General features: G+C 47.2%; 1 protein-coding gene across 1 annotated transcript in view; it reads left to right on the top strand.

Annotated features, from left to right (window-relative positions):
* Positions 1-22,611, top strand: part of LOC138489474 (zinc finger protein 420-like) — a 465,209-nt gene that overhangs the window by 420,739 nt on the left and 21,859 nt on the right. Inside the window, exons 7-8 of the mRNA XM_069617209.1 lie at positions 6,090-6,218; positions 10,528-10,602. Coding sequence (XP_069473310.1) covers positions 6,090-6,218; positions 10,528-10,602 — 204 coding nt within the window. The remainder of the gene's footprint in view (positions 1-6,089; positions 6,219-10,527; positions 10,603-22,611) is intronic.

Here is a 22,611-nt window from a genome sequence, read left to right on the forward strand (position 1 = left end):
ATAAGGAGGTTGGGCATAGATTATAACCATTTGATAGTGGCAGGGTGTGACATTGAGACCCACAAAATGAAAACTCTGGGATCTTTTTGCATCAAAATTTGAACATGCAGGCTCAAGTGAGCAGCTTGGTCTCCTCTACTACTAGAACTGAATAAACCTTCATAGACTCTGCTCTGTCTACTACGTACCTCAGCCCTTGGTCAATGGACCCTCAGTCTCCCCTTGACTCTGAGGCTCACCCAGTATATATAGGGTGGCACTTTTAAAGATTGGTTAAGCAGGGGTTGACTGAAGTTGCAAGAGTTGATCTAATGTTTGCTATTAAGTATTAGTAGTTTCTCTCACTTTGTGTTGCTTTACATTTGATTTAAGGTGTGCTACCTTTTATTCTACTGTGATAATATTGTGTTAATAGTACTTAATTTACTGCTACAGTTTTAGTGTATATAAAATAGCTATAACTGCTAGTGTCAGTGTTTCCTTGACTAAGTGTATGCTGTGGGCCTCTTTACAGCCCTTCTCCCTCCTTAGATTAAGCCTGGCTGCACAGCCATAACTACCAAACCTTTGGGTACTACAGGCCTAAACTAAGAGGTGTAACCCTGTCACCTAAGGTGGGCTTTTCCAAGTTCTGTCCCTAGCAAGTCTATGTGGACATCCTGGACACCCTGAAAGCTCTTGTATTTGAGTTTCAGCTCTTGTATTTGAGTTTCAGTACACCCACAATCCAACCACGCCAGGAGGTCGGGGTCCCTCAACCAAGTGCAGTGGTTTTCTAGCTGCCCCTCCTCTCAAAAGATGAACAGCGTTTCCAAAGACTTTAACAGTTAGCAGGCATAGACACAGATTCTGATCACAACCCGGATGACCAGCAGCAATCCATCCACACCACAGACATGTCCGACAAATTCGATTATATAATCCCAGCAGATGGCGCACTGGAGGAAGTCCCCATCAGGGACACTCCTCTTCCCCCCCGCAGACCCCCCAAACGAAATGTAATCTTTCCACGCTTTAATGGGTAGAGCCACCAAAAAGTGCGGTCTAATCCGGGAGAAGCAGAAAAAAGTTAGAACAGCACAGGAAGTACCCCCTTCTAGACGACATATAGGAGGATGGTCTACTTACCATGACCAACCCTTTGTCAGCACCTCCCAAAAGGAGAGGTTTGATTTTAAAAAGTATTGAGTCCCAGACTCAGTGCCTACCCGCCTGCAATCACAGCCAAGACCAAGACTATGTGGTCTCTGCGGCGGTGCGCAAGCAATCCACTATTCCTTTCTCTTCCTGCCTAACAAGGAGAGTAAGCACCTTGACCTTCGGAAAAATTCATCACCACAACCACCACTACCATCAAGGCGCAAATGCCATGGGCATTCTAGCCAGGTATTACCACCGAGAATTATGGTTTACTCTGGGACCCATTCTCGAGTTCTTTCCGTAAGATAAAAGGCAAGAGGCATTGGATATCCTCCACAAAGGTGAAGCAGCATCTGGCCACGCCATCTCCATGGATATTGCAGACACAGGATTTTGGCAACTGGGAAATGGGGCTGTCCTACGTCGACAGGGATGGTTAAAGGCAACCAACTTCCACCCCGATGTCCAAACCACAGTTGTCAACATGCCATTCAACAGAGTAGATCTGTTGGGGAAGAAAGTAGACTAAACTCTACAGACCATCAAGATGGATACTGGCACGGCATGCTCCCTGGGGAACTTTCAACAAAAGTGCCAGTCTTTACGTGCAGGGAAATCTCGCTTCTCAAGGACTTTGCAGGAATTTCGCCTCTCCTACTAGTCACCATCTCACAAGGCTCCTGCCTACGCCTAATCGAATATAGAAAATACCGACTGGTTAGTGAGGGAAACATCATACGCAAAGGCTGCTCACAGCACCTACTACCCATTGGGGTTTTCTATAAACTACCCAAAATCCAACCTTGGTCCCTCGCAGCAGGCGCTGTATGGAGGGGCAAATCTAGACTCTATATCTTGCAAAGTGACCCCATCAAAAGAAAGGGTAAACATCCTCCTGGCAAAGGTGCAACACCTCTCGGTCCTTGGTAGGCATGATGTCCTCCTGCATCCCGATGATACCACACTGCAGGATCCTCATGCAGCCCGCAAGGAGTTCCTGGACGCCCACTGGAAACAAATCTAGGGATCATGGCAGCACCAAGTCAAGCTGAACCACCAATTCAGAGAGCCCCTACACCGGTGGTCCGTAAAGGCTCATCCACTTCAGGGCACCCCCTTTTGGTTCCTTCTTCACCAAGTTACGGTCCCACGGATGCTTCTCTAGAGGGCTGGGGCATACACTCTGACAACCGGAATGCCAGGGGTCTTCTGGACAAAAGAGAACGCTCTACTAATGGATCTCCTGGAGCTGTGTGCCATCTTTTGGGTGCTCAAGTCTATCCTTCCAAGAGTCACTGGGAAAGTGGTGGCGATCTTTACGGGCAACAGCACTATGATGTTCAACATCTGCAAGCAAGCGGTACACACATCTTCTTCCCTGTCATTAGAGGCACAGTCCCTAGGGAACAGGGTGCTAAAACAGCATATGTTCCTCATTCCTCTCACCTCCCAGGACTGCAGAATACGATGGAGGATTCCCTCAGCAGGGAGCTTCGGTCTTGTCACGAATGTGAGCTGCTGGAAAATTGTCTCCAGCAAGTTTTTTGTTTGTGGGGAACCCCGGACATAGACCTATATGCCATGTACCAGAACAAAGTGTGCACAGCTTTCGCAAGCAGGTTTCCCCACCATGAGAGCCTGGGGGATGCTTTCTCGTTCCAGTGGGCGGGGAAATCCCTCTATGCTATCGCTCCATTTCCACTACTAGCTCGGGTCCCAAGTGTCTTCAGACCACATCAGTGCAAACTGATCTTAGTGACCCCAGCATGGCGGAGGCAGTTCTGGTACTCCAACCTCCTAGAACTCTCCTCAGCCACCCCAATGAACCTTTACCCTCCCCGTGATCTGCTGTCCAGGAACACAGGAGACATTCTCCACCACGACCCAGCCTCCCTCAACCTGATGGCCTGGCCCCTGTGTTCCTAGAATTCAGCGCTATCCCACTACCGCAAGACTGCAGAGATGTTCTAGCGCGGGCCCGCGCTCCCTCTACACTTGCTTGTTACAGCAGCAAATGGTGAAGGTTTAAAATATGGTGCAAAGCCAAATCCTTTCGCCAATCAACCAGTGGCCCTACGGCCTTACTTGTCCATGGCAGTGTCAAGATTGGCGCATACATCCATTAAGGTGCATTTAGCACCTATCTCAAGGTATACCGGTTCTCCAGCTTCACTTTCACTGTGGTCCCAAAGATTGATCAAGGGGTTGCTCAAAGGCCTATTTCGTTTGTTCCCACCAATCAAGTGACCAGCGCCAGCATGGAAACTAAACATAGTCCTCTTCATGCTTCACCGTTTGAGCCTATGCACAAGGCCCCAATAAAATTCCTGTCTTGGGAAGACCGCTTCCCTGGTGGCCATCCCCTTTGCTCGCCGTATAAGCGAAATACAGGCATTTTCCTGCAAGGCAGTATACCCGACGTTTCACAAATCCAAGGTGGTTCTATGTATGAATCACTCAATTGTGCCCAAGGTGCCATTCACATTTCATCTCAATGAGCCTGTGGTGGTGCCAGCGTTGGTTCAATCTCTGGGTTCACAATATGATGGTGAACTCACCGGGTTTGGCATGCACAGCCGTGTACCTCGCTGCTCCCAGCTCGTCTGCTTCAGTTCTGCTACCTGTCTCAGCAACTTCTCCTGCTCGGTTTCCCACGTCTCGCGTCTGCTACTTCCGGAACCCTCTTGACTCCCCCAGCAATCCAGTGCTCGCCTGCCACCGCTGAACGCTTCACAGTGGGGAAAGTCACTAAATTGTGCGCTTTCTACTGTGCTACCTCTCAAGCTGAAATCCCGAGCCATACGGCCCTCTGGCTCTTCCACGAATTCTTCCTCTGTTGCTTCGTGGAGGTTCCAAAACTCCTCCACAAACTACCACCACCACTACTACTACTCACCTGCTGCTACTGCTTCTGCATTGGCTGCCCCGCCATCTTCCACATTGGTAGCTTAGCCTGCAACTGAGGGGGCCTTTTAGCCTCTCAACCATCCTCCTGTGTGGATCATTAACCTTAATGGACTGCACTCTGCAATCTTGTGCCTCTGAAGCCCTCTTCTTCGTCCCAGTACTCTGTGAATTCTGGGACTTGAAGTCCCAAGCACAGAAGTCAGTTTTCTCAATAATTTCCCCACCAAGTTCCTTTTTCTCCTTAAGCATATTCAGCATATTCCTCAAAGGACAAAAAGATACATTCAGTTTTACAGAGGATTGAGGTTTTTGCAGTTTCAGACTGGTAATTTTAGAAGACCTTTCTGCATGTTTTTCCTGGGACTCATTGGATTTCCTATTTCTGGGAGTGTTCTACTTTTTGCAAGAGCTTTTCTCACCCTTAATACATGACTGGTTATAATTGTGTTCACTCGCATTGTTCCAATTAACTGTACTGGCATTAATGACATTCCCTTCCTTGAGGTAGACAAGTACTGCGTCCCATCCCATGAAGTCCTCCAGTTTCCCTGCGGCCCTTCTCCTCCCAAGTGATCCTCCCGGCTATCACCGCCCCCAGGGTCAGGATCAGGAAGCATCTGCCGTTCCCTGGCCACCTGAGAGGAGACTTCAGGTAGGGTTTCCGTGAGGACCCCATAGGATTCATCACAGCCGTGGGCCAAGCCCTCATAAGAGCCATCCGCCATCTTGCTTGTCCAATCTCTGTTGCGCCTGCTTCCACCCATTCTCTGGGTAGCTGCTGATAATCCATTGCCCAATGTCTCTTCATGCCGGCAAGCCCGAGTTCTCCCAGCTCACGGGCCCACGTAGTGAAGTTGGTACTTGCCTTCAAGCCTTTCACTTTTAGACCTGACCTGGGGGATATCCATCGGTTCTCTCAGGGAAGGCAACGCTGAGACCTGTGGAGATTAGGGCCAGGCCCTTCCAGGGAAATACTGTCCTCTCTACTAGAGAGGTCTAGGCCTGCTGAGGCAAGGGTTGCTCTCGGAGCCCATCTTTGTGTCACAGTATTTAGAGACTGGGTCTCTCCTGGAACAGCCCTTGTGTATCCCACTTGTAAGGGTGTAGGAGAGAGAGGCCGACACAGGGGATGACAATGTTTCACAAATATTTATTGTGATGTTAAAGAAAAACCTATCTGGCCCTATCACTATGAGAGGGGTACCCCGCCTCAACCAAAACTAAAGGGACTGTCAGAATGTCAATCAAACAAATGTTCACCATCCTGTGTCCAAACCCATCTCTAGCCCTTACACTCTACAAGTAAGGATATCTATTAACACAAAAGTTCTCCCACCAGGGGAATGACTCCCTTCTCCATGTGGATGCCGAGAGTTGAATGACACTGTGACTGCTTGAAGTCTGAGGAGGGGGCCGTGAGGACTGAGGGGGTGAAGTCTGAGGTGGAGACCAAGGAAAGAAGTGAACACACATGGTGGGGTGCCGACTTGAGCTTGGATAAAGCCATTGTTTTACTTAACCCTAACACAAGCAACTTGCACGCTACACAATTCGAAACGGAGCCGGCCGTGGGTAATTGCTCACACATAGCAGCATATGATGCATTGAGTGCAGCTATTTGTAGTTTTATTCTTTCTGTCAACCCAGACTACTATCAACTGGCGTTTTGTAGCAATGTTTGCTTTTGCTGGTTTTCAATTCCTGTTACATTTTATTTTATTGGCTTTTGTTTAGCACTCCCCCCAACCTTGGTGGTTCGATGCGCACACCATTACATGTTAACAAACTAAGAAAACAAGTACAGGAGATTGAAACTACAGGGCGCTAGATGGGGGAGAAAGAAAGAAACCAAATGAAGGAGGGAGTGATGGGGAAAGGCAGAAAGAGAAATCATTAAGAGAAAGGTATTAGGGGACAGTTGCTTGTTCTAACATCTAGAGGGAAGTGCGACACAGTGAGGATCAGATGGTGCATGGCTCTAAAGTCAGGAGTATATTTATATTCAGAAGGTGAGAATCATGGATATTTACTTTATATCACAGATGACATGAAGACCAATCCCGAAGAGTTCATAATTGTTAAGATTGAGGAAAATCTGCACTTGATCCACCCTCCGGAGACAGAAGAAAGAGGGAGAAAGGAGGTCTGTCTCAGCCCTGGTGGATGCAAAGGTGCAGTATGTGTACTATTCAAACTCAAAATACATCACACGCCTCTGCGTTACAATTCCCAAAGCATATTACAGGTCTGCCTGCTGAAGCTGCCGTGCCCGACAGGTCTGACCCTGCCGGGCACAGCGGCCCCGGTTGGCAAACCAGTCACGGAAGCACCGGCACTGTTAACAACGGTGCCGGTGCTTCTGTGTCCCCATCCCCATAGAGTCCTACTGCACTCTATGGGAATGGGGAACAGCATTTTACCAGCGCCTGACTTTCTGGGCAGCCGGGGTTGTAATCCTCTGGAGGCAACGGGAAGTCAGGCACCTGTAAATATTTACTGGTCCGGTGGCACCCGCCGGTAGCACCGGCGCGGTTACCACCAGACCCGTAATGAGCCCCAATGTGAGGATGGTACACACCTCAGAATTATGCCAGGAGAGTTTTTATCATGTTAACTTAATATTTTGTGCTGTTTAACCTCATGAAAAAATCTCCTACAGGCCTTGGTTGAAACCTCATGTTTCAAACAATAACTTTTATTTCTGCAACACTTTTACTACGTAATCATAGACACCTCTCAACCGGGGGTGGAAAGCCTAACGGGGAGGAATCCAGAGCCATTCCTACCCCTGAGGTGGATGGTGAGAGCAGGGAGGCCCCAGTTCCTTTCCTCACCCCCATTGTGCCACCATGTTTGTTTGCAGACCCTTCTCTCCCACCTTGCCTCATGTCTTAGACACTCGCTAGTTTCCCTTTTCATTTTCAGAGATCAAAAACCTGGTTCAGAAAGTCGAAAATGGAGAGCGAGCAAGAAAAGCAACATAAACAACCCCTACGCCAAACAGAAGAACAGAGACCTGATAAGACAGCAGAGGAGAAAAGCTGCACAGAGAATCCACCGGCCTGCAAACACCTGACTGCAGCAGCTCCTGCTACAGCCACGCATGGACACAGCACAAAGCTCAGCGCTGCAGGGCCTTCAGAGCCTACTGGCACACACGCACAGAAAACCACCGGTCCCTTAGGCCACCAGGGACAAAAAGGGGAAGGAGAATTGTCCTTTACCAACAAACGTACCGAAATAAACCCAGGGAGGGGCGTGGAACACGAATTGGAGTATTTAACTTCCTCAGTCAGCATCTTTGGTGCTCGGCGAGCATGTGCAGCGAGTGGGCGAGGCTTAGCCCCTTCTTACGAGTTTTCCTCACACAAATATGCCATGGGCGGGGAAGAACAATGAGATTGGCCAGAGAACGTTATCCAAAGCTCGCAGGGGACAAGAAGCAGGAAGTGTGGTTTTTTTTGTTTTTGTTTTTTTGTTTTCCTGGTACGGTCAGGGGTGGAAGACGAGAAAGAGACCAGCAGGAAGAGGGAGGGCAAGAGTGGCGGATTGTGGAAGGGAAGAGCTTCATGGAGCAGGTGAGGTACAGGCTTAGGAGTGAAGTGGTTCTGCAATGTGAGTGTGCGTGGTTGTGTGGCAACTGATTAGATATTAGAACATGGAGTGGTTGTGAAGTGAAAGGTACTGAGTAAAAGAAAGGGGGGGGCTTGATGTTTAGCAGTGTAGGTTGAGTGGTAGTGTGTGGAGGTCAATGTGGGCGAGGCAGTAGTAGTGGGACTGTGGACAAGGGAGTAGTAGTGGTAGTGTGGAGGAGGGAGTAGTAGTAGTGTGGATGAGGGAGTAGTAGTGTGGATGAGGGAGTAGTAGTAGTAGTGTGGATGAGGGAGTAGTAGTGGTAGTGTGGAGGAGGGAGTAGTAGTAGTAGTGTGGATGAGGGAGTAGTAGTAGTAGTGTGGATGAGGGAGTAGTAGTAGTAGTGTGGATGAGGGAGTAGTAGTAGTAGTGTGGATGAGGGAGTAGTAGTGGTAGTGTGGAGGAGGGAGTAGTAGTAGTAGTGTGGATGAGGGAGTAGTAGTAGTAGTGTGGATGAGGGAGTAGTAGTGGTAGTGTGGAGGAGGGAGTAGTAGTAGTAGTGTGGATGAGGGAGTAGTAGTAGTAGTGTGGATGAGGGAGTAGTAGTAGTAGTGTGGATGAGGGAGTAGTAGTAGTAGTGTGGATGAGGGAGTAGTAGTGGTAGTGTGGAGGAGGGAGTAGTAGTAGTAGTGTGGATGAGGGAGTAGTAGTAGTAGTAGTGTGGATGAGGGAGTAGTAGTAGTAGTGTGGATGAGGGAGTAGTAGTGGTAGTGTGGAGGAGGGAGTAGTAGTAGTAGTGTGGATGAGGGAGTAGTAGTAGTAGTGTGGATGAGGGAGTAGTAGTTTGGAGGAGGGAGTATTAGTAATAGTAATGGGTTATTCATAACGCGCTTAATACCCAGAGGTTTCGAAGAAGTGCAGACCCCGGGGATCGAACCTGTGTTGCTCCCCATGGTCTTGCTTACAAGACAAGCGCATTGCACTTGAGCTAGCCTCCCGAGACAGTAGTAATGTGGAGGAGGGAGTAGTAGTAGTAAGAAAAAGGGAGACTATTAATAGTAGTATGGGGAGGGAATAGTAGTAGTGTGGAGGAGGGAGTGGTAGTAGTATGGAGGAGGGAGTAGTAGTAGTGTGGAGGAGGGAATAGTAGTAGTGTGGAGGAGGGGGGAGTAGTAGTGTGGAGGAGGGAGGAGGGAGTAGTAGTAGTGTGGCGGAGGGAGTAGTAGTAGTGTGGAGGAGGGAGTAGTAGTAGTAGTGTGGCGGAGGGAGTAGTAGTAGTGTGGCGGAGGGAGTAGTAGTAGTGTGGCGGAGGGAGTAGTAGTGGTAGTGTGGAGGAGGGAGTAGTAGTAGTAGTGTGGATGAGGGAGTAGTAGTAGTAGTGTGGATGAGGGAGTAGTAGTTTGGAGGAGGGAGTATTAGTAATAGTAATGGGTTATTCATAACGCGCTTAATACCCAGAGGTTTCGAAGAAGTGCAGACCCCGGGGATCGAACCTGTGTTGCTCCCCATGGTCTTGCTTACAAGACAAGCGCATTGCACTTGAGCTAGCCTCCCGAGACAGTAGTAATGTGGAGGAGGGAGTAGTAGTAGTAAGAAAAAGGGAGACTATTAATAGTAGTATGGGGAGGGAATAGTAGTAGTGTGGAGGAGGGAGTGGTAGTAGTATGGAGGAGGGAGTAGTAGTAGTGTGGAGGAGGGAATAGTAGTAGTGTGGAGGAGGGGGGAGTAGTAGTGGGGAGGAGGGAGGAGGGAGTAGTAGTAGTGTGGCGGAGGGAGTAGTAGTAGTGTGGAGGAGGGAGTAGTAGTTGTAGTGTGGCGGAGGGAGTAGTAGTAGTGTGGCGGAGGGAGTAGTAGTAGTGTGGCGGAGGGAGTAGTAGTAGTGTGGCGGAGGGAGTAGTAGTAGTGTGGAGGAGGAGTAGTAGTGTGGAGGAGGGAGTGGTAGTAGTGTGGAGGAGGGAGTGGTAGTAGTGTGGAGGAGGGAGTGGTAGTAGTGTGGAGGAGGGAGTGGTAGTAGTGTGGAGGAGAGATTAAGCAGTAACGTGTAAGGATGGAGGTAAGTATCAGGCGGGGCGAGTGATATCTGAGGGAGAGAAGAGTGTGAGGAGCAAGGTGAGTGGAGATTGCGGAGGAGAGTAGTAAGGAGAGCGTGAGCGTGACCGATCACTACTGAGCATCTGCAAGGCACCTTCCCACTCCCGATAGACCACTAACAACTAGTCAGAGTAGGGAGAGCTAGGAAGTCCTGGGGGTGTCTAGTTAGAAAAGGCAAACGGCCTTTAGGCCATGACACATAGAATAAGTTGGCTTTTAGACTGTAGCGGTCAACATTTGGTAGCACTTACCTGGGGTTACGGACACCGGTGTTAGGGAGGAGGGTCGTGGCAAGGCGAGAGAGAGGGATTACCGTAGGCCCCACAATGAAAATAAAAACCCTTTAACTGTCACCAAGACTCAGAGGGATTTCTGTGCCACTCGTGACAACTGTGGTGGTTTTGTAGATTGTGTTTCAAAGTCATACAATCCCTTGAGTGGATGTTACCAAAGATTATGCCCATGATAACGTCCCCCGAGAACTAGTGCGCCTCTGGAACAGAACGTACAATTTCACAAAAGTAGTGATGATCTATCTCAAACGAAGAAACCAACTGCTCTTGAATGTTAAAGCTTTTTCATTAATAGTCCAATGTCCAAATGCTGTGTATTTCATAGGGTTCAACCCACGGCGTTTACACTTGTAACGTTAAAGTCACTCAAATCATACTTTTTAATATGTCGACCATCGCCTGGAAAGGATTATGTTGGTAGAAAGTGCTCTTTGTCATTGTTTAAACTACTAATCTTTACTTTTTGAAACTCTGTACACCTTAATAACTTGTTCTTCATCATTTCTTATTTCTTTGAGGAAAGATGAAAACATGGCTTTGGTTCCCATTGCGCACCGTGAAGAGGAAGTGGGAGGAAGCAGCACAGACCCAAAGTCGGGTGAGTTTCCTATGTTTGGATTAAGTTGGGAAGGACCTGTAAGGAGGAAGTCAACCCAAAACCTGAGCGGTAAAAATAATCCGTAAGGCCAAATAATCACTGAACCTCTTTGCAAGCGAAAACAAGGTTTATTACATGCAAAAAGGCCTAACCGACAATGAGCTCGTCACTTCCCAAGACATTACAGCTTATATAACAGTAAACTGCAAATTATGAATACATAGGTTAGAATATCATCCCTCCACCCTCATTGGTTACCACCTATAGAACAGGCTAATATCCCCCTATAGTCCCTGGACCGATTGACCACACCTTATCTAAACCTATTCCCCTAAACACCTTTACTACATCGTCCCTATTGAATCCAGGTATGGGATTGATTGTTCAAACATATTGACAAATTAATAAATCGTGACAGTCACATGATGTGTACCCCTTGCATCCAGGCACGATTAAAGGAAACTGACAAGGCCTTCTCATTATACCAGGCGCCGCAGCACACATAAGCTTCCTCCCTGACCTTGTACTGAATGTGTTGGCATCAGCTGTGCTGCTCCTGTCCCAAATGACAGAACGTTCCCAACACAGCTCCCTCCTTATCTCCTTCTAAACCCCAGGTGCCCAGTTATGACATGACTGGGCACCGCTCTTGAGTCTGAATTTCAGGGAATTATTTGTTTTTAGTTATGCGTGTGCTTTTAATTAAAATGGAATGACTGCTCTTGGGTGAGGGCAGTAGTGCTCTAAATGTTTGCCTTGTCCATTGGCATCACAAAACCTTATGCCTTATTTTAAAAATGTGTCTTTCAAAGTGTGCATCTCTTTCTGCTTCTCCCTACCCTAACATTCCATTCCCACCACGTTCAGGCCCTGCAGCTGGATATAATTAATGATTATCTGTGAACTGCCTCTGACCTCTGCTTCTCTCCTGGGGAACGGGATAGGGATTTTGTTTTTAGAACCAAGCTAAACAGAGCAGCAGCTCCACATCGGGGCCTGCTTTCTGTTCTGTTCATCGTGTACCAGGCCCTGAAATCCAATATGGCAACACTTCTGCCATGTTAATACATTGACCTTGCTTCGACCACAGAACCGTTCTGACTCCATCTTCCCCCTGTTTCAGCTCTTTCCGTACCCCTCACTGAAAAACCTAACTTCGAATACAATATCTAAATACTGTGCCTATAATACTGCCCTGTCTATAACCTCTGCAACCGCAACATTGATACATGTGTTGCTATATGTATGTTTCTAATATGTGTCAAAGCCAACTACAACCAATATATGCGCCTTCTGCCTTCTGATTACACCACACATAATAACAAGATAAAATCGGGAGAGAACTAAAATATCCTTTAAAACTCTCCTCACGGTGTTCCGACAGAGATTGACAGTCAACAAATAGATGTTTCATAGTTTCAACTCCCAACCTGCAACAGCAGCATACACAGTCAGCTTGTGGAAACTCAGAACTCTCTATCACATCGTTAGTTAAGCAGAGGTTCAGTTTAATTTGTAACCAAAACTGTCTTAGAAAAGGTGAGGGATATCTAATCAAACATCGCTAAAGCGCATTATACAGTTTAATATCTGTTATAAAATGTTCAAATATCTTGTAGCCCATCGGTTTCACCCTGTTTTTGATCCAATCACCTTCCAAATGCACCTTCTTTACCTTATTTGGGTTGAACTCCAGCTTTTCAATCGGTTTGCTAACCAGAAGCAGGAAAACAGAGTTCCCCCGCTGCTCAAAAACAACACACTCTCCCTTTATAAGCAAATGGTTAAGAGCCATGCAGGGGGGGAACAGTGCAGAGTGCAGGAGCTGAATTATTTTCCATTCTATCTTTGAACTTGGAGAAGAAAAGCCCAGAATGTGCCTTATTGCAGCAAGCGGGGTACCACCTGCGAGTCTAAACATGTGTTTCCAAAGGAACGCCTCCTCTTTATTCCAGTCTATTTTTGCTTCTTTAACTTCGACCCCATAAGTCCATCTTGGGGAAAATCACTTGATTATATAGTTTGAGGACAGGAATCAAAGAGAAGCACCCATACTTCCTGTCCAATATGCGCATTTGGTTTACTGTTGTGGTCGTGTTAAATCTCAGTGCATTTGACTCCGACAGCTTAGACCGTTCGGAGCAAATCATAACTCCCACATATTTAAACTCTGAGACAACCTGTAGCCTAACCCCCTGTATGTGCCATATTAAATTAACTCTCCCAGACACACTTTTTTATGGTTCAGAATAAGAATTCTTGATTTTGGGACTCTGATTTCCAAACCCAATTCCATAAAATATGTATGGGCTTGCAGCAATGACCTCTGGGGTTCTATGGGGGTCTAATCAACTGAGACCAGATCGTCTGCATAAAGAAGGTATTGTATGACAATATGGCCCAGTCTCGGGGGATTTACCCCTGAACCTTCTAGTGCAGCCGTAATTCCAAAAATATGCAAATGAAAAAGAAACTGGGCAAGGACACAGCCTTTTCTTAAACCATGTGCCACAGGGATCCAGTCTGAATAATCGCTCCGATTGTCAAGTCTGACCTTTGTCCTAAGATCCTGATGTAAAAATTCCGACATCAGTATGCGATTCTTCGGGCATCCCGACATCCAAAGCATTTGCCATAACTTGTTGCGATCAACGCAGTCAAAGGCTGAGAGGCAAGATTGATGGATCATTTTAGTCTGGAACGCCTGATTGTTTAACAATTGAAGAATGAAGCCATCAAGGACTGTATTAGTGCCGTTACAGAAACCGGACTGCTCACAGTCCAGCATGTTTGCAAAACTTACCCATTTCCCCAATGCACGCAGTAAAAACCCTGAAAGGTTCTATATGGAGAGTTCAGGAGAGAAATTGTATGGTAATTGCCTGGATTATACCTATCCCCCTTTTCATAAATAACAACAATCGTGGCTTCTTGCCACGTCACTGGGCACACATGCCGTTGTACCACTTTGAGATACAACTAGAACAAGACAGCTGCCCATAGTAGGGGTTCAGATTTAAGAGTTACATTACTAGTTCCATCGGGGCAAGGAGCACTCGATGACTTTCTTTAATGGCCAAGAGGATACCCTCTGCGTCGATATCCAACAGGGCCCATGGGCCAGGTCCCCAATGGTTAAGACATTTCCCAATCACCCCCCCCCCCGCTCCCTCTCGAGACCGTCTAAGGCACAGAGTTCAGTATAAAAAACTCCTCCCAAATAGGACCAGAGATAGAATGATGCTGCAACGAGACTTGCTGAGCACCCCCTCGAATTAACCTCCAAAAGTTAGCCGATTGAGAGGGTGTCAAAGAATTCTGCTTCAGCATCTAACTGTAGCGAAAGCACACAGTGTCCCCTTATCCAATTTTTGTACGTTTACATCTAGCAATCTTACGTTGAACGTTAAATCTTCACATCTCTGCTGTTGTGTACCTCAGGCTTCTGCTTTGTCCCCAATTCTTTTTAACATCTACATCTTTCTGCTGATTTTCCTCGTCCGCTCTTACGGGATCAGGTGCTATTCGTATGCGGACGACACCCAGTTTCTGATCCGCTTAGATCTGGATCAGGCTGAGGTGTCGGCTCGCCTGCATAAGTGCCTGACCGCCGTAGGACAATGGATGGGGCAAAAGTGGCTGAAACTGAATGGGGATAAAACCGAGGTGCTGGGTCCCCACTCCAATCACTCACTATGGATTTCTTCCTTCTGGCCTTGATCCCTGGGCCCACTCCCGGCTCCGTCCACTAAGGTAAAAATTATTGGTATTATTATGTGAGCCAACTTGTCTCTGGGCCCCCAAGTCTCCTTGGTATGTCAGCAGGGGCATTTCCAGTTGAAAATTCTTAGGAAAGTGCTTCACTTGATCCCTCCCCTGCTGCGTCCACCTGTAGTAGCAGCAATGATTCTCAGCAGGTTGGACTACTGTTCTTTGTACCTCGCGCAGCCTAAAGGGCTGATTGGCAGATTACAGCGCCTCCAGAATCTGGCAGCCAGGCTGGCTACGGGTACTCCTTATGGGCCCCACATATCCCCTATACTCCGTTCTCTCCATTGGCTCCCGGTGGCACACAGCGAGTTCAATTCAAGGCATTGTGCATTGTTCACCGGGCTTTGCATGGCCATGGGGCCGAGTATATTTGTGTTAAATTTGAGCGGTACGTTCTTAACCGCTCGCTGCGCTCAGCCTCAGCCAGTCTACTCATGGTGCCCTCCTTTCGTCCTGTGCGACTGGGAGGACATGCTTTCTCTGTTGCAGCGACTCAACTGTGGAACAGTCTTCCACTGACCCTGAAATCACTGTTTAATCACTTTGCCTTTCGGAAGGCTCTTAAGACCAATCTTTTTTGACTCTGATGTTTCCCTAAGCCTCTCCGTGCCCTCATGCTTGTAGCTCTTTCCTCCTCCCAGCGCCAAGATGCCTTCGGGTGAACGCACGCTCTATAAATGAACATAACATAACATAACATTGATACCGGTTCTAATAATTACCCTAATTTTGCCACACAACTCGCTCTCTTTTTATCCCGCACCTCTATAATAAACCTGTGTCTAAAGACTCTCTGCAACTACCAGTACAGAGCTTAGAATCTTTTATCAGCCCGATTAATTTGGACTGAAGATAATGAGAAAATGAACGAGGGCACATATCAGCAAAAAAGTTCTGCGCCAAGTCCTGTTCAACAGAGGCATTAAATCTAAGGGCATATTTAGGAACCCACCTGACTGCTTGGTTCCGTGGATTAATCGTTAAAGTATCAGACAGCAGGTCCCGCCCTGATCTGCCAATGGCCCCAAAGCTAAAATTAAGCCGAGCATGGTCACTGCCTACATCAGGTTCACCACAAAAACTATCAACAAGAGAAAGGAAAGAGGATACAAATACAAAATATAGTATAACTGTGCAGGATATCCATCCCAGAATTACCATTGAGTGGAACTACATCAAAAACCTCAAAACATTCTTTGATCCGTTGTCCTCGAAGTCTAGCAGGTTGGGAAAAACGTCTAAGGAAACCAATGTCGTACCATCTTGTGTCTAAACATTTGGAGTTAAAATCGCACAATACAATAAAACAAACGTTAGACAGAAAAGCATATTCTTCAAATACATTGGCAATTATTGCAAGAAAATCAGTTAAAACAACTGTTTGTGGGTTAAAATAGACATTTCAAAGAATTAATGTTCGAATTTCATGCAACACAAGATCGGACCATGTTATTTTACAACCCAAAATGTCTGCACGGGCAACTTGTATGTCCACAATATTGGTATTTGAGGAAACATGCCAAGCACAGATTAACTCTCCAAATGGATGACCCTTTGTGCCTTTGCTCACTCGCTCATGTACAACCATAAACCCATCAAGCAACAGAACATCAGAGATTCCTGAACACAAATTGTCTGCTTGGGTACTAAGTATCAGATTTGTGCTCAAATGAGTGAACCCACATGGGTTCCATGATGGAAGTCTTATCGGGGAAGTTCAGTAAGGGGGGCTTTTTGTTGGATTCTGTTGATGTAGCGAGTTCATAATATGGGACCAATCATTGTTTTGTTGTTATTGTGAAGTACGTGCAGAGTGTGGTGCTGTAGAGGTCTGGTTGCATTAAGTACAGAGTTTGGGAGATGTATGCAGAGGAGTGAGTTTATTAGTACGATTGTTGGTGAAAATACTGGAAATCCACACCAATCCCCCAAACCCCCTGAAAATACACCCAAGTGCACTTCTCGCCCAGCCCAGGAATCAATCCAAGTGTGTGACACCTCCCCTTACTGAAAAACCATCTAAGTTCACCCACATCTCCCATCCAACCGCACCACAACTCCCTCCCCCCGAAATCCATCCAAGCCCGTCACACCTCCCACTCTAGGAATCCATCTGAGTGTGGGGGGTTTCCCGGTTTAAGGTCTCTTCCAAGTCCTGTCCCTACTTTTCCTTTTTCAGTACTTGGCCGGTTACAAGGTGTGCGGCCGCTGTTCGGTCGGTTTCATTGTGTACGGAGCTGAAAAGCCAGGTTTTAAGAAGTTTTCTGAATTTGTGCGGTCCTCCACAGTTAGTATTTCCCTGGGGAGGGGGTACCCTAGTTTCCCGGCTAAGCATGAGAATGCTGATTCACCCAGCTTTTTCTTTCTGTATTGTTTGGGCTCTAGGCGTATATCGTTGCATGATCTTAGGGTTCTGGTGGGTTTGTAGAGGTAGAGTTTCTTTTGAATAAATTCCACTCCCTGGCCGTGTATCGCTCTGTGCATTATGCACATTGTTTTGAAAGGGATTTTTTTTGTCCGGGAGTCAATCTAACATCCTAAGAGCCGCTGTGATGTGATCTCTTCTGTTGAGTTTAAGTAGCAGTCTGACTGCTGCGTTTTGTATTCATTGCAGTTTCTTTAGTAGGTAGTCTGGCATTCCAAGGTATATGCTGTTAGCATAATCTATCCTGGACATGATGAGGGATATGATGGCCAGTGTTTTGTGCGTGAATGAGAGGAATGGTAGAATTTTTTCTTTTTATCGTTTGTAGGTGGAACAAGCACTTTTGGATTATCGTATCGTGGTTCTAGTGTTAACTCTGTCCATGATGATTCTTGCGCCTAGAACCTAGAATGTTTTAATTACTGCTGCAGATGGTGTCGGCAGGTTTCCGGTTCTATTGGCCATGGGATGCGCTCATTAGTCCTCTGTCAGGATTCCATGATTTCGTTTTAAAGTTTCAAAAGCACATACTTACAAAAGCATCCCATGGCACATTTCTAGAGTTCCAAAAGCATATACTTACAGAAATCACTCCCTTAAAAGGTTCATGTAAATATTCATTTTTAGGTTTATCAATTAAACATTTTAAATGAAGATTTTAGCAAAGTGATCTTTGGGGTATGTTTTGGATAAGATTGAGACTATGTACATTTTCCTTAATGAAACTTGCAGGAGTTTCTATAGCTCTGTAAATAAGTTCATAAAGTAACCCAATAATCATAGAACCAGAGGAAACCCTAATGAAAAGACAACGTGCCTCATTCCGAGATTGGTGGTAGTCATGGCGCTATTTGTGCCATGACTGCCACCAATAACGGGTCCGGCACCGGTGTAGTTCAATGGGGACTTACCGGTCTAGTCCGACCCTGGCGGGACCGGTAAGTCCCCATTGAACATGCCATTCCCCATTCCCATTTTAGCCCCCATAGGGCTCAATGCGAATGTGGAGGGCGCTAATAACGGGCTTGCGATGTGCAAGCCGGTTATTAGCACCCTGGTCCCTTAGCGGGACCCGTAAGGGACGTGTGGTCTGACCACACGTTCCTTACGGTCCCCGCCAAGGGACCTCGGAATAGGGCGGTAGGGGATTACTGGCACTGGTCTCCTTACCGGTGCCCGGTATCCCTTACCGCTCTACTCGGAATGAGGCCCACTCGCAGAAGATTCCAGTGACACTTGGGTCATATTGTGAAGCTGAAGAAAGATTACAGATGATGCAAGCTAAGTTTCTTTTAACTGAACTTTAACGTACTAGTCCTAAATTGTTGTAAAATAGTTTGAACTTTTTTTAAAGAAAATTTCTAAAGGAAAAGACTTTAAGTGCAAGATTCATTTATTGAGAAGTACTATGTGAGCAATTTCTAAATCAGCAAGTGTGCGCGCGTGTATATGTAACTGAAATCGTAGTGCTGAGTGCACATGTTAATGAATTAACAAATGCGCGAGTAAACATATTAACAGGCGCGCAAGTAATGTATAACAGTCGCGTGGCTGCGATCGCTCGTGTTAAATTCAATTTCATTTAACAGTAACCCAATTAATAGTTTTATATCAGTTCGTAGCGAGCGTATGTTATTTTCTTTTGGTCCCGCGTATTCCTCGTTCGCGCACGGGCAACACTTCCCTAGGTATTGGACAAGGGGACTACTGAGAAACTTGTAACATTACTCTGCGCTGGTCACGGTCTATGTCTGTTTCTACAGTTTGTACCACGCCTCTATTGATTCAGGCCCTGTACGTGCCAAACTGGAGACAAATGACCATATACAATCAAGTATATTGAAAAAATAATAATTTTATATGGAACAGGTGTGTGGTGAAATACTGACAAATTCACAGTGACACAAATATACAGTGTGCAACAAGAATCAAAACCAAATATACCCATGTTTCACTTTACATATTCAGTGGCAAAATTTGGTATACAGAGTAGAGAGAAGCATACATTCAGCTTTAGTGGTTCTTAAAAAACATATTCCTCGTGACATACAATCACACTAAACAATTATAGAGCATATCCGGGATGTTAAAGGTGCTGTGAGGAACCGTTTCCTCTAGGGATAGTCATTTGAGAGGGATTTTGTTGACAGGTCTCTCATTTCAAATGCTCAGAATAATAATTTTTTGAAAAAAGGTCTAGGTCTTTGGACTTTAGGGATATCTCGAATTTTGGCCAACGTGTTCAAAAAACATTTGTTACACACACTGAGTGAGAGAAGAATTGTTGTCTATTCTGTCCATAATCTTCTTCAGTATGCTGCGTAGTGTGTACACGTTTCGGTGCTTCTTTTATACTTGGAAAGTATAAGGCACCGTCTTCAGGGCGTCCAGTGGGTAGACCCTGTGTGAAGACCAGATAGCAAAGAGAGATGTGTGAATTCCTCAGGTTTATGGAGCTTTTAGTGCAGCCTTGTATTTAGTGATTTAACAGGGTAGCTCTGGTTACCGGCTATACATGAAGCTGTGCCGGTATCAAGATCCCAAGTTTCTTGGAGGATCCGGGTTGGACGGGGCACTCACAAAGGACCGAGGGCAGGCGGCTTCTAGTGCAGACTGTGGAGGGCTTCCGTGTGTGGTCGGAAGTACCTCTGTGGAGAGGGAGAAGGGAAAGAAAGGGGGGAGGGGGGATTGGGGTGGTGAGAGAAAAGAAACAGGAGTCAGCATCTATCAGAGACCTGGTGTGAATAGGAGAGAGGAACAGTGTGTATCCGGTTGATGATATCTAATTACCTTCTTGGTGGTCTCTTTATGTAGACCTATTCGTCCAGGTAGCCGGAATACCATGCGGTGGTAGTGGAGGTAGGATCTGGAGGGAGAGTGGAAAGCCACTTCTCTGCGGCGCTTGCCTCTGGGGAGTAGGAGTGTCTGTCTGCGTAAAGCAAGCATAGTCCAGTGTGAGCTGACATGGTCCTAGTCCACTTGTAATGTGTTGTCGTGGATTAGGGATAGGTATCAGGTGCAGCCGGGTGACTTACTGGTGCAGGTGGCTGACAGGGCCTCTATGTGGGCCAGTGTGTCCCGGGTGCGGAATCATGCCTGTGTCTTATAGTAAAAAGAGCCCACTCGGTGGGGTGGGTCTGACCCGGGGGGGTCAGATGGAAGGGGGTAGTGCAGTGGTGCTATGCATGCCTCCCTCCCTTTATCCCGTGCCCGGGGGTGGAGAGGTTCTTAAATGTGAGATTCCTCTGTATTGGTATTGGTCTGGGCCACGAGGGCCAGAGCGCTGGGGGCAAGGTGCTGGCGCTGCGCGTGCCTCTCACCCTTAATCCCGTGCATTGGGGTGGGGAAGATCCCACTGTATCTCTGGCTCTCACCTAGTACGGGGGGCTCCTGTGCGTCCCTCTCGTGGTCCGTGTCTGCAGCTCCGGTTTCTGCTACCGAGTGCCGCGCATCCGCCTTGCCGAAGCGGACGCCAGCGGGTAGTTATGGCGACCTCTAGAGCAAGCTGTGCATGGATTGGTGTAGCGTGGGGCGTCGTGGGGCTTGTTGCTCAGCGTGCTTCCTGATTCGCTGCCCTGTGTTGTCTGGGTAACGAACGACGCCTGAGCTGAGGGCTCACGGTGTGTGGCGGCTTGAGCAATGCCGTGGGCTCTGGCGCTGAGGCAGAAGATGGGATGCGTGGAAGGTATGTGGCATGCAAGGCAGTCATTAGTCCTATGGTGAGGGGCATCAAGTATATAGACAGGGGAATGGAGTGTGTGAGGCTGCATCATGTGGCGTTGGCCATTCCCTGCCTCAGTCTGTGAGGACCAACGCATGCCTGTATGTTTTGTATTGTCGTGCGTGGCCGGTCAGTCATGTCATAAGAAGAGGCCCGTGGGGGTCGTAGTGCGGAGGTGCCCCATGTCGTGGGGGACCTAACTCCTGTGTGTGTGGGGGTGGAGGGGAGGATAAAACAGAAAAGGTATGCTGGGTAGTCTGCCTGTCTGGGCGCACTAAACCCAACAGAATTGCACAGGGTGTGTGGCAGACTACAGCCTGTGAGTGTGGAGTTCAAGGTGTTATTAAGCAGGGGGGGGTTGGGTTAAGGATGAGCATCTCTGGAGTGACATTACCACTCTGATCATGTGTGGGGTGTATGTGCCTGTAAACGCCAGAATCAAAAAAGGCTGGGTTGAAAAGACTCGTTCAGGCCATGATGGTATGTATCTAACCGGTGTATCCATCTCGACTCCCGATGTATAAGGCTTTTCAAGATGTCTGGGCCTCCTTTGATCTTCTCCAGTACCCACCAGATACGGTCGTTCGGTGTGTGCCTGGCTGCTACGTAATGGGAGACCAGTGTAGCGGTTAAGTTCTTATACCTGATCCGTGAGCGGTGTTCCGATATTCGTAGGTTAACTGCCCTTGTGGTCTGGCCCACGTACTTGAGTCCACGTGGGCATTGGATACAGTAAACCACACATTCAGTTTTGCAGTTCGTAAGGTCACGGAGGTGCCATTCGCGCTGACCTATTTTAAAGGATTTGAGTTTGTTCATGAATTTACATGCCGTACAGTTTCCACATGGGTGGTATCCTTGTAGTGGTCGAAGAACTCTTTGTGATTGGTGTCTTAGATCAGGTTGAAAAAGGGAGTGTACCAATGATTCCTTTCATCGAGGGGGAGAGCATGGAGCCCGGGGCTCGTAAGGGAGGAATAAAAGGTGCCGACGTGGTGCAATGGTTGTGCTCATTGCGTGGTAATCAAGAGGGTGGGCAGTGGAGCAGGCGTCGTTATTTGCCTCCTGGGGGCTGGCAATGCCTGTGAGGGGAAGGTAAGGTGTAGCAGCTGGCCGCCTGGGTATGTTAGTGGTGGGGGAGCAGGTGCAGGGGTGTGCAGCTGGTCTCGGAAGGAGGGTTAGGAAGTACATAGGTTTCGGCAATGGGCCATTAATAGCCGAACGAAAGCTTGGGGCTCGTATGTGCCCAGGGTGATCACGGGCGACTGAATTAACAGGGGGTAGCACCAAGTTGGTCACTTGCAAGGCTGGAGGGCAATTAGCTGTGGGTGGCAGCCTATCAGCAGGCTGGATGTTGTCTTGTGGTTCTTCGATGCTCCAGAAAGATAGTATTTGAGCCTGGGACGGCGGCAGCGGCCATCTTTACAGTGGATTCAGATCCACGTAGAGTATATGCTGCAAGTGCAGGAGCCAGTGCCTGGATGTTGGAAGGCACCGGCTCACACTGCACTATCGAGGGAGCTGGATAATAACACGACTACAGTTCAACTATTTCATACTTTTTCAAAGATGCAAGAGAGAGAAAGAAATGGTTGTTTAAGTGAGTTGTGTTGAAACTTGCAGTCACAGTTGGAGTTTCACACTGCTAAAGCTTCTCCTACATTTTTTTAAAGAGATCAGTCAAAAGCTTATTGAGAAACTGACAGGGAGACAGGTATGATAAAATTGGCGACAATAAAACTGTGGTCATTTTATCCAATATATGTTGAGACGAGATAAACTACCCAGATATATTGATGCTCTCCCCACTAGCCACACAGTGCCACAATACTTCAAGATTACATGTTGTATAGAGGGTGCCAAGGTGCAGGTTCCAGTTTCTGTAGGTTCTGTGGTTATGATAGTGTAGAAGCCATTGCACATCTGTTGTTTAGATGCGCACGTTTGGAGCATCCGCGTGATAGGTACTACTAAAAAGCCTATAGTAATACAAGGACTTATATCCATTAGATATACAAAATTACATTATTAAGCATCACTGGAGGCAGGTATGGAAGATGGGGAGAGGGCAGGGGTAGTAAGTGATGTTTAA

The sequence above is a fragment of the Ambystoma mexicanum genome, chromosome 9 (assembly GCF_040938575.1).
Source record: "Ambystoma mexicanum isolate Mex_15411 chromosome 9, UKY_AmexF1_1, whole genome shotgun sequence".
NCBI lineage: Eukaryota > Metazoa > Chordata > Amphibia > Caudata > Ambystomatidae > Ambystoma > Ambystoma mexicanum.